The sequence below is a fragment of the Bactrocera latifrons genome, unplaced genomic scaffold (assembly GCF_001853355.1).
Source record: "Bactrocera latifrons isolate USDA-ARS-PBARC rearing strain unplaced genomic scaffold, ASM185335v1 scaffold_383, whole genome shotgun sequence".
Taxonomy (NCBI): domain Eukaryota; kingdom Metazoa; phylum Arthropoda; class Insecta; order Diptera; family Tephritidae; genus Bactrocera; species Bactrocera latifrons.
In genome coordinates, this window is record NW_017537027.1 from 155,595 (window position 1) to 167,274 (window position 11,680).

At 37.5% G+C, this 11,680-nt stretch overlaps 3 protein-coding genes across 3 annotated transcripts in view; 1 reads left to right on the forward strand and 2 right to left on the reverse strand.

Annotated features, from left to right (window-relative positions):
- Nucleotides 1–1,423: 1,423 nt before the first annotated feature.
- On the reverse strand, nucleotides 1,424–2,401 carry LOC108972171. Its single transcript, XM_018938682.1, has 3 exons — nucleotides 2,305–2,401; nucleotides 1,872–2,245; nucleotides 1,424–1,816 (listed from the first exon to the last, which is right to left on the reverse strand). The coding sequence occupies exons 1-3, from the start codon at nucleotides 2,399–2,401 to the stop codon at nucleotides 1,424–1,426; spliced, it is 864 nt and encodes a 287-aa protein (XP_018794227.1).
- A 5,929-nt stretch (nucleotides 2,402–8,330) lies between these two features.
- Nucleotides 8,331–9,274, reverse strand: LOC108972172. The gene is made up of 3 exons (XM_018938683.1): nucleotides 9,188–9,274; nucleotides 8,443–8,935; nucleotides 8,331–8,370 (listed from the first exon to the last, which is right to left on the reverse strand). The coding sequence occupies exons 1-3, from the start codon at nucleotides 9,213–9,215 to the stop codon at nucleotides 8,331–8,333; spliced, it is 561 nt and encodes a 186-aa protein (XP_018794228.1). The 5' UTR covers nucleotides 9,216–9,274.
- A 659-nt stretch (nucleotides 9,275–9,933) lies between these two features.
- The window catches only part of LOC108972177 (serine--tRNA ligase, mitochondrial), a 10,600-nt gene continuing 8,853 nt past the window's right edge, over nucleotides 9,934–11,680 (forward strand). Inside the window, exon 1 of the mRNA XM_018938690.1 lies at nucleotides 9,934–10,929. Within this exon, the coding sequence (XP_018794235.1) occupies nucleotides 10,157–10,929 (773 nt within the window). The 5' untranslated portion in view covers nucleotides 9,934–10,156. The remainder of the gene's footprint in view (nucleotides 10,930–11,680) is intronic.

Sequence of the window (11,680 nt, forward strand, 5' to 3'; positions counted from 1 at the left end):
CCGTCCGCTAATTTTGCATGCACATCTACACCAAGAAGAAATATGAAAAGATCTCATAGTAGTTCAAATCCATTTTCATTACTTTTCGAAATCCAAAATAAGAAGTTGGAACTAGAAACGAAAAAATTGGAATTTGAAAAAGAGAGAGAGGATTCAATTGCAGAAATTACGGTTGGAGAAAGAAATGGAAGTAGAAATGGAAAAAGTTAGATTGGAACACGAACGATTGAAAAGCTTAAATAGCTCATAATTTGCCAGAATGTAATAATCTGTATTCCAATATAAGATTTTTAAATTTTGCCTTTTTCTTTTTAATACATTTGTTGGTTTGTTTTACTTATAGTGACTTAGTGAATATGGTCCACTTTGCTTTTTTTTTTACTTTATCCGTATTAAGTTATTTCTAGTCAAATAATTTATGTTACTTGTTTATAAAAAGAAATTTTATTTTATTTGAAAAAATAAACAAGAAAATAATGTTTAAATTAAGATATTTATTGATTAAACAATTGTTCAAAGATTTTTCGTCGCCTTATCTCCCTTTCATTGGTACGAGCATTTGGTTCCCATAGCGACTCGTCGTGTTGGAGTATAAAGTTGTGTAACAATGCACAACAGTGAATCCATTTGTTAACTTTTCTCATACCATTTTCATTTTTAATTTGTAGCCTTAAGCCTTTTAAACTACCAAATCTTTCCTTCAGCATTCCAAAACAATGTTCAATTCGAATTCTATATCGACTGAATGTTTTGTTTAAAAAATTCCTTTGGCTTAGTGTTCAATTTCTAGAATTTTCTCTAAATGGCGTTATAACAGTACTCGATAACATTGTCAAGACAAGATTGTCAAGTGTTGATAAGAAAATGTTTGATGAAGAGCCCCTCGCCGGAACATAAGGAGGCATATTCGTAAGATTATGATCCGCAAAAGAAAGCGCATTCTAAATTTTTCGTTTTTCTTCGGAACCACGCTCAAAAGTTTGGTTTAAATGCCAAAATATTTTTTTTCATTTTTTTAAATGCTCTAATGTGCATATAGAACTTGAATTTATTCCAATAAATAAGCTTTTAATTGTTAGTACAAATTCTTTTATTCATTGTTTGCATAACTTAACAATTCATAGATGGTTCGGCGTACCGCTTCCCCTTGATTAGTTTGAGCAGTAGGTAATGACTCTAAAACATAGTGCTCAGATTTCTCAAGCTCGTAATCGAAACGATCGTCAAGTCGGAGTATAACATTGTGCAACAACGCGCAGCAGATAATCCATTTTTTTTACTATATTCATGCCTTTTTCATCCTTGATTTGAAGTCTCAACGTTTTCAAGCTGCCAAACCTTTCCTTCATCATGCCAAAACAATGTTCAATTCTAATCCTATAACGACTGAATATTTTGTTAAAGAAAGTTCGCTGACCTTGTGTTAGTTCTCTAGAGTTTTCTCTAAAGTTCGTGACAATTTATAGGCACTGTCACCTGCGATCCATTCAGCTCCTCCAAAAAACACATCGGCGTCATTCGACAATTCGCAGTTACTAAAAATACGTGCATCATGTACGCTACCTAGATAGCCTAACACTAAATGTCTTATTTGAAGCGAATGGTCTGAGTATTGGTGCTTTCGTGAAAAGTAAGCTTCTGGGTCTTGAGAAGGTTTTTCCGCCAAAGGAATTTCAGTACCATCGACGTATCCCACGCAGTTTGGCAATTCACCCCAGGTTTCTGACACGAGCTTTTTACGTTCATCGCTATTTGGCCAAAACAGATACTGATCTTTATGCTTKAACAGTGCTTTAAAAATTCTGTCAGTCAAATTCTAATATAAAGAAAAAGATAAACATTAATCTAACAAAACAATGACAAACACTAACCTGATTGATACCACCATCACTAATTCCAAACAAGCCAGCAATCTTAGACAGAGGAGCGCCTTCACCGTTTGAGCCTAAGCGATATAATACGATTGCTAATTGTGTTTTGAGAGGGAATTGTTTGCAAGAACGTATTTGGTTGAACGACGCATCGTCCTTTATTAAATTTAAAATAAAGTCGAAGGTTTTCCAGTTTACGYGTRTAATYTTCTTGAATCTAGTCTCATCAAGTTCCYATAACACGTCGTTTAAGAATTCCTTACACTTAGGCACACTATTTTGAATAAAMRGCACACTGTATCTGCATTCTTCGCCCAGGGCCAAAACAATCAGCAGTTCCTCCAATATGTAATCTTCTTTTATTGTCTTCTCTTCTACCAGAAAACAGAATTTTACTCATTTGAAGCAAAATACAAATTAAATATATGTATACCTTCGTCCTCACAAAAATTGTCGATAATCATTAAATCATTTAATGCAGCTACTTCTAATAATTTAAGAAGTTTTTGTTTCTCGCTCACTTTCGGCATTTTAAAATATTCACTTTGAACAAATAAAAAGCTGACTTGTGCGAATTTTGCTATCATGTTTTGCCATTGGGCACTCATTTAACCGTAGTACCATTATTATATCACAAGATTCTCCAATGGGTGCTCTCATGGCCTTGCATATTTCGGTATAGGATGTTTGCCTTTTGTGTCATCGTGCAATCTTGCAAGAGCAAGAGAATTCCAAATTGTTTTCGTTTGGCCGTTTTTCTGCTCGCTATCTTTGTGCGCTGTACATATAGCAAACATTTACATGTGAAAACAACAACAAGGATATATATTCCTAAGGTTTTAAATTCAGTAGTTACTTTCAGATGAGAACACCCTCTAGATGTGAATGGAACTCCTACTTTTTTTTAAGTGGAAGCACTAGGCATAGTCTGTGGAGTTCTATTGAAAAGTACGGGAGTATTCAGGAAGATACTATATACAAAGACGGCCTTTCGCATTGCTAGTCTTATCGTCTTTTTCTTCTTTATTGGCATAGACACTGCTTACGCGATTATAGCCAAGTTAACAACAGCGCACCAGTCGTTTCTCCTTTTTCCTGCTTGGCGCCAATTGGATATTCCAAGCGAAGCCAGGTCCTTCTCCACCTGGTCTTTTCAACGGAGTGGAGGCCTTCACCAAAGATTAATTCAAATTTAGTTAACAAATTTAGATATAATATTCTTCGCGCCAAGAACGATGAAGATGGAGTTCAATAACAATTTCATTATATAACTCAGAACAGATGGAAATCTATAAGCAAATCTAAGATAACGAAACAGATATGGAGTAAGTATGACAATTCAAAAATTAAGGACTCATTAAATATATCCACAAAGAAATGTATAAGCTTATAGGTGCTATACCAGGCTCTTGAACATTTGGAGAACATACCGTCAGCTACAAAATTGAAAGAAACAGTTTTCCAATCCCTCGATATTTCGAAAAGAAAATTGAAATCCAGGAACAAAGCTACCGTTTTAGTAAAACAAAAGCATTTTCTACAACTATTCGAATAGACGAATGCAATTTGTTAAAATATCGTTACCAATTTTTACGGTAAGCAAAATCAGAATAACTAACATTGGTTGAAACTGACAGAAACTTTTCAAAAAGATTTGATCAGCGCAGAACTATGCTTTCATGGAGACAACTAGGTTCGCTTTTCTCTAAGTAGATACAGCATTCATGTTTTTGCAGAAACCATCCCTGCAGTCCAATATTTGAAATGGAGTTGGCTCCTGTGAGCATTAAGAGATCATACCTTGATTACGTTGACGACATAATGCTATGAGCGCAAGAAACTTCAGACACGCACTGAACCACATTCACTGTAGAGCTATTAAAACCTTCACCGATATACGAAATATATATTCTGCGTGCAATTCTACTCGACCCCGTCGTAAAGTCACGTTTCCTGGGTATACCGTTAGATGACTTTGATGACAACTACCCTCAACCTTACCACAAAAGCGGGAATTAGATAGCTACAAAAACAACAATAAAAATATATTTGTGTATGGCGTGCCCAAATTGTACACTTAATCTGCTCATGACTCTTGGAGCTCTATTATTTAGTTGCAATACGCTCAGTACCCAAGACAATTCACCAGGTAATGAATTGATGACAACAAACCCAATAATATCATTGCTTTACCTTCTCCAAGGTAATCACTATTTCTCTTTAACCTTTGTGCAACTCGTTGATAATTTCGAAAATTATTACCTTCAGAACAATCATAAAAGTTCGAGAGCATTGTCCATCTTTCCTTTCCTATACGCAAGGCAGGCAGTTCGATACCACTTTACCACTGATCTTTCTGCAGCTAMTTCTTCTTTTGTTGGACGTTTATTCTCTCCRCTACATGTATTACACTTTCAAATGTGAATTTTGCTGCTTACATTTTCGTCACTCCTTTTGATTGAATTTAAGATTGTCCGTGTTATTGTATAATGTCATCTTTAGCCTCTTTTTACGTTTGAGATGGAGGATGGAGTCATAGTCATAGTGTAGAAGTTCACGCAAGTGAGGAAGTTCTCTGATCGCCATTCAGTTGGGAGTGCCAGAAACGATTCCTTTACATGTGATTCACGCAGCTCACGACTTCCGGTCTTTGACCAAGTATCCTCTGGGTAGCCTAAGAACGTCCGTTTGAAGGCGAGCGAAAGTGAGAAAGGGAAATATCCGCTACATAGGGTTGAGCGCAGGGTTTGGGACCCGCCACGTCGCCGAGTACTATCATTCATTCCGGTGAATGAATGTCTAGCCACAATCCGCATCAAAGCGATGAGAAGGACGATGGAACCAAAGATGCATGCCCCCGCCGCGATGTCAATATCGTACTTGGCGACTTTAACGCCAGGGTGGGAAAAAAGGTATCTTAGGCACTACAGTCGGTAAATTCAGCCTCCACAACGAAACATCCAGAAATGGATTGATCGACTTCACCGGGGCCCGAAATATGGTTATCTGTAGTACTAGATTCCAGCATAAGAAGATTSATCAAGYTACCTGGCTGTTTCCGGATCGAAAAACCACCAACCAGATCGATCTTGTTGTGATAGACGGAAAACACGTCTGCAGTGGTTTAGATGTGCGTGCGCTTCGACGTCCTAACATCGTCTCGGACCACTATTCACACCCGCCTCTGTGCAGCAAGAAACGCACGCCAGCAAACGCAAGGAAGGTTCGACGTCGAGAAGCTGCAATCACAACAGACAGCCGAACGATTTTCTACTCGGCTTGCACTCCTGCTCTCTGAGAGCACTCGTCAACAACTCAGTATAAGGGAACTGTGGGACGGCATTTCAAACTCCTTACGTACAGCTGCAACCGAAACCATTGGTTTTCGGAAGGTGCAAAAGAAGAGGCCGAAATGCGTAAGTACGAAGAGCTTGATAAGCTGGCTTACAGAAGCTTTCAAGACCGGGGCATACTCTTGTAGAACCCCCAAAGGTGATCTAGTCACCGATGCCCAGAGCATACTCAGCTATTCAAGCACGGCGACGAAGAACTGATAAGGAGCATGCATCAGCTTCTTTGTAAAATATGGTCGGACGAAAGCATGCCCAACGATTGGAATTTAAGTGCGCTGTGAAGAATCTACACAAAAAGAGACCCCACAATTTGAGCCAATCTTGGAAAAAACCTGTGAAAAGAGAATCGGCACACATCACCTCTTCGTCAATTTCAAAGCTGCTTTCGGCAACACGAAAAGGAGCTGCCTTTATGCCGTGATATCTGAATTTGGCCGATGATATTGATATCATTGGCCTCAACACCCGCGCCGTTAGTTCTGCTTTCTCCAGACTGGACAAGGAAGCAACACAAATGGGTCTGGCAGTGAACGAGGGCAAGACGAAATATCTCCTGTCATCAAACAAACAGTCGTCGCACTCGCGACTTGGCACTCACGTCACTGTTGACAGTCATAACTTTGAAGTCGTAGATAATWTCGTCTATCTTGGAACCARCGTAAACACCASCAATAATGTCAGCCTGGAAATCCAACGCAGGATAACTCTTGCCAACAGGTGTTACTTCGGACTGAGTAGGCAATTGAGAAGCAAACTCTATAAGTCACTAATAATTCCAGTCCTGCTATATGGTGTAAAGGCTTGGACGATGTCAACAACTGATGCGTCGACTTTGCGAGTTTTCGAGAGAAAAGTTCTGCGATATATTTATGGTCTTTTACTCGTTAGAAACGGCGAATATCGCATTCGATGGAACGATGAGCTGTATGAGATATATGACGACATTGACATAGTTCAGCGAATTAAAAGACAGCGGCTACGCTGGCTAGGTCATGTTGTCCGAATGTACAAAAACACTCCTGCTTTGAAAGTATTCGACGCTCTACCCGATGTGGGTAGCAGAGGAAGAGGAAGACCTCCACTACTTTAGAAGGACCAGGTGGAGAAGGACCTGGCTACACTTAGAATATCCAATTGGCGCCACGTAGCGAAAAGGAGAAAAGACTAGCGCACTGTTGTTAACTAGGCTATAGTCGCGTAAGCGGTGTTTACGCCAATTAAGAAAAAGAAGGTCAGTTGGATTACTCCTGTGCTGATATGATAAGGGCACTTATGTTAATATTAGATTAAATAAGATACAAATTTGAGTAATACACATCGATCTGTGGTCTATTGTGCCCACTCCTGATTTTACAACACTTCGTTTAACCCAGTTATTTTAAAGAGGCATCTCCGAGGTTAATGGTTTTGGTGTGCTTTTTCACCGGACTTAATTGTCCGATTGCCTGACTCCTTCTTCTTGAGATTGCGATGCTATTCAGATAGTCACAAAAGCAACATTGACCCTTCGAACAATACCCTAATCTGTGCAGATGACACCGCAGCCTGCATTGAGCTGTTTAAAATCCAACTAGCTGCCTTTATCGGCCTCTGGTACAAGGAATTCGTTTTTTGAACCGTTTCTATCGTAGTCTCTCCGAAATATAACTGCCCGTCGATGGCCAGGCACTAGTTACCAGTAGGGTTAGCTCTGATACTATAGAATTGGTTGCCGCGCTTCCTCCATGATAGTAGGATATTTCTTACAGTGGCAGTCCTGTTCAACACCTATTAACTAGTGTTGATTTAATTTCAAGGGATGAGATTGCCTGAACTGCACCTTGATCAGCACTGAAAATGACTATTCGTTCCCTATGATAGTTCTTCTCTAGGATTACCTCAGCGCATCTGTTTATGGTGTAGATCTCAGCTTAAGAAAATCTTGAAAACCTGACCATGGGCATTGACAGTTTTTGTATTTGCCAAAAATATTGCGTTACAATAACATTTATTTCAATACATTCATGTGCCCAATTAGACTTCATAAAGTTTCACTTCTTATGTTTATGTAAATTAATTTTAACGACTTTGCATTTTAGCATTTATATATGTATGCATTTTCAAAGTATTTAATTTAGTGTTTAGTATAATTTATTAAATACCCAAGCTAATATTTTTCAGTAGTGGCATCCTTTGCAAATGTTATAAAAAATGCGAGTTTTGACAGCTCTCTCTCGAACCAAAGAGTCTCGTATCAAGTTATGTATGGTTGGGGATCTCATTATCTCTGGATATACATTGCATATATTTTCTTGATTTGGATCTCCTCTATCCGTACATATCCATTTTAACCCCGAAACTGGGGGTGCTATTCTAAAATTTACCTCAAAAACATACTTTGCTTCACGTGATTCTCTCGATTATCTATTGGCAATGTTTAAAAAGATCACGGGGATTGTTTAGTATCGCGCCGATTAAGCATCGTTTATGGAGAAAAACAGGGTTGGCAACCCCCCTCCCGACCCCTTATTGGAAAGAGGAAGGATCGAACTTTTTAATAAACCCCCCTCGACCCCCTAGAGCCCCTATGGACCTGTAGGGAGGCCTTTGAAAATGACCAAAAATCCGTGTTTTTGCTCATTTTTCCATACAAACTGAAACCAATGCAACCCAGCCAACATTTTTGTATGGACAAAAAATCAAAATAAATAAAGCCAAAATGTTTCAGTGCAATGTATGTGCATATTTAATTGCATCTATTAAAGATTGAATGTCATCTTTTCCTTGTTTTTGAATAGATCGGCGCCACATATATTCGACGATGAGGTCGGCGAAGTTGGCGGTGTGATTGTAGTTGTCTTTGTAAAAGAAGCGTTTCACTACGCGCCATTGCGACTCAATCCGCTGCGTATGAATACCGTCTTCGGAAACGAAAGGGTTGGTGTCGTCGCTGTGATTAACTTTTTGGTGGACGTACCCAAAATTTGGTAATGCRTCATATGCCCGCCAGCAGTCCGTCCGRACTATGCTTCCTTCAGCCACGTGCTTCTGGATCAATGGGATTAAAATGTCCGCTGTTCGAAGATTGTCAGGACATACTTCGAGGCGTATGTCCTCGCTAGCATCTTCAATCATCCCAAGAACCCAGTGTCCCTCTACGCGCCTGCCTAAAATGTAAAAAAAAAACCTTATTAGAGTTAAATTCATTGTATAAGGAAATAGTATTACCTTTGTTGTACTTCCGCCGCCCAAATTTGCTCTCGTCGATCTGAACAATTTTTCCCGGACCACCAATTTTTYCTTGTTCATATTGGTGGTCCAACTGGTATATTACCACGKCCTCTCGGCAATAACTATACCAGTCTGTTATTGTTGCGGATGACAAAGTTTTCCCTTCATTTCTATAGTCCTCGCACAATATTTGTTCGCGGGACATACGATATGCAAAGCAGTACATCAAAAAGTATACCTGAGGGACACTGATGCGGACATTTTCAAACCATGTCCCGATGGTTACAGAAACACGTGGCTTTTTTGTGCACGTGCCCCTGTAGCACACAAAATACCCAAATTTGCCCCCTTTGCGTATAGTCTTAGGGACCTTGGGTACAGGGCACATTTGCTCGCTCGGTATTAGGCCATTTTCCTCCGCAAAACGGGCTCCTTGTTCATTCATGCGCAGCTCGGTGGCAACACGCATAAGGCTCCACTCAAACCGTGTAGACCGCGTTCCTGAAAAAAATAATATATTCCAATATTAAAATGTCTTATTATTTTTTCATTGTTTTGTAATATTTTTAATTTCAATCACGCCGAATAACACGGAACACGTATTTTGCATAACTTCAAATTTTTAAATWTGGRTAAACATATGAAAAGTACCGTTATGCTTCCCAGCACACATATTAGATGGTATATTGAAATCGTTAAGAAATATAAAGCCTTAATTTGTTTTATACTTAAATTTGTAAAATARTGCTTTACCGGGATTTCCTCCACAGTATTTTAGCATTTCATTCCTTTTCAATTTCCTACACCGAGGTGTTCAGGGTTCTTTCGCGTAGAACTCCTTTCTGTATTGGCGGCCTTCGACCGCGCTTTAAAAAAATAACCCTTAGCATTGAACACCATTTCCTCCACAGTATTTTAGCATTTCATTCCTTTCCGTACTAGCGGCCTTCGCCGCACTTTAAAAAAATAACCCCTAACCCGGTCCAACACCGGCTACGCTATCCACAGTATTTTAGCATTGAACACCTTTTCGCGTTCTCTTCATATATTTATTGCTAAATGGGTTTAATTTATCCCTTTTATTCGTGCTTTCTCGGTAATTTAACAGTTTAAATTAGGCAGTCATTTTGGTTTTTCGCATTATTGAACTCAATGCAGAAAAAGATGTATTTTATTTAAAGATTTACAAAGAAATTAACAATCAAAAGTAATTAAAGACATTACTAGTGGTTTTTATAATTCATAAGTAATATATGTGCGTGAAACTGTATCCATAATTGGTTTGGTACAATGCACAACAGATGAAAATGCACTAGCATATGTATATTTAGAAATTTCCAAAAAATAGCATTTTTAAAGTGAATTTGTAGAAAAATTTGTGAACCGATTTTTATAAAATATGTTTTAAAACAAAGTTCGATAATTTAAGCATACATGCGTGTTTAAAGTTTTCCATTGGTTCTCTCGTTTAGGTACGGTGAGCCAAAATTAACCGGCGCGATACTCAACACAACCCAAGATCACAATTGCCCATTATTTTCTGCAATATTTGCTATAGGAAAAATCTAAAGCAAAAGATGTATGTGAATTAACCATTAGTTATCTTGCCACAAGCGTGTTTATCGGAAAACTTATGTTGCTTATCGTAGCTAGTATTATTATTATGAATATTATGTGATTTCATTTTGATTTTCATATACTTTTATTGCGCTTAATTTATTGATGGCGGGAACGAAAATATTTATAAATAAATTCTCACGGCCTTTAGTTTCCGAGATATTTAGAAACTATGAGACTATGTGTGACATAAGCAATCATATAAAATTATTCTCCACTCACAATGTGAACGAAATTTTTCTGCGTGATACTGAAAATAACATTTTACTAAGGAAGCATACAAATAATGTACCAGTTATTAAAACTCTGCTTCAAAAACTGGGAAAATGTCCCAATGATATAGAGATACAACGTCAGATTGAGATTGAGCTTTTAAAACTTCCCAATAGTACACATTCCCGAGTGGTTAATTATGGAGAAAAAGGGCATGAAGTATATAACAATAACTTAGCGCCCGGCACAGGCGAACAATTTTCTGACGTATGTAAGTATTTGAATGTATTAAGAATGGAGCATTTAGGGCAATTCGCTGGCCATAAAAGCTACTATTTGATGGGAGACTTAGCGAGTTTAGAACAGTCTTTAGTACGGTACACAATGTCATATCTAAGGAAGGAAGAATTCAAGCTCATATCAGTCCCTGATATCTTACCAAGTAATATTATAAATGGGTGCGGCATGCAAACAGAAGGGAACCGAAATCAAATTTATAAAATTGACTCTGAAGAATGTTTGTCTGGTACATCCGAAATGGCACTAGCAGGTTTTTTTACTGATCAAGTTATTGAAGAACAATGTTTACCACTAAAAATTGCTGCTGTAAGTAGATGTTACCGTGCAGAAACATCGGGATTGAATGAAGAAAAAGGGATTTACAGGTATATAAATTTACGTTTAAGCATATTCTAATTAGTTTTGGGATTTATTTTCAGAATTGTCTCATCATTGCTACAATATTTTTAATAGTTATTTAAATTTTTTAGTTTTAGCAGTGTGGAATAGGAATCCTTAATTTATGCTTTTTCTAAGCATGATTGAACATTACATTCTTCCAGTTTGATTTCTTTTTTATATTTATGTTATTTTTCAATTATCTAAATTATTTCTAAAATATTCATAGTTTCGCATCAGTTAAAGTATAACCGACTAATATTATAGTTATTAAAAGAAAACATTACAAAGCCGTATTTTGTTATAAAAGTCAACGTGATTTAAAATTTTATTTAAATGTATATAATGAAAACATTCTTTGATTTGAAAAGTATATTGTCAGGGGATTTCTAATACATTGCTTTTAATTTATTTGGTTGTTTAATGTTTTTTCTTTCAAAATGTTATATCTCACAAACCAATTATCAGACGTGTGTTTTGAGTAAAGAGTGGCTCCCTGTTCGAGTTTGTTTGTTTCGAGGATTAAATGTTATGTTTTTAAAGGACCATCAGCAGCTTTCTCAATTTCTAGTGGGCTGTATGAAATTTCGGGTTGTGTTTAGTATCGCGCCGGTTAATTTTGGCTCACCGTRCCTAAATGAGAGAACCAAATGGAAAATTTTAAACACGCATGTATGCTTAAATTATCGAACTTTGTTTTAAATAATATTTTATAAAAATCGGTTCACAAATTTTTCC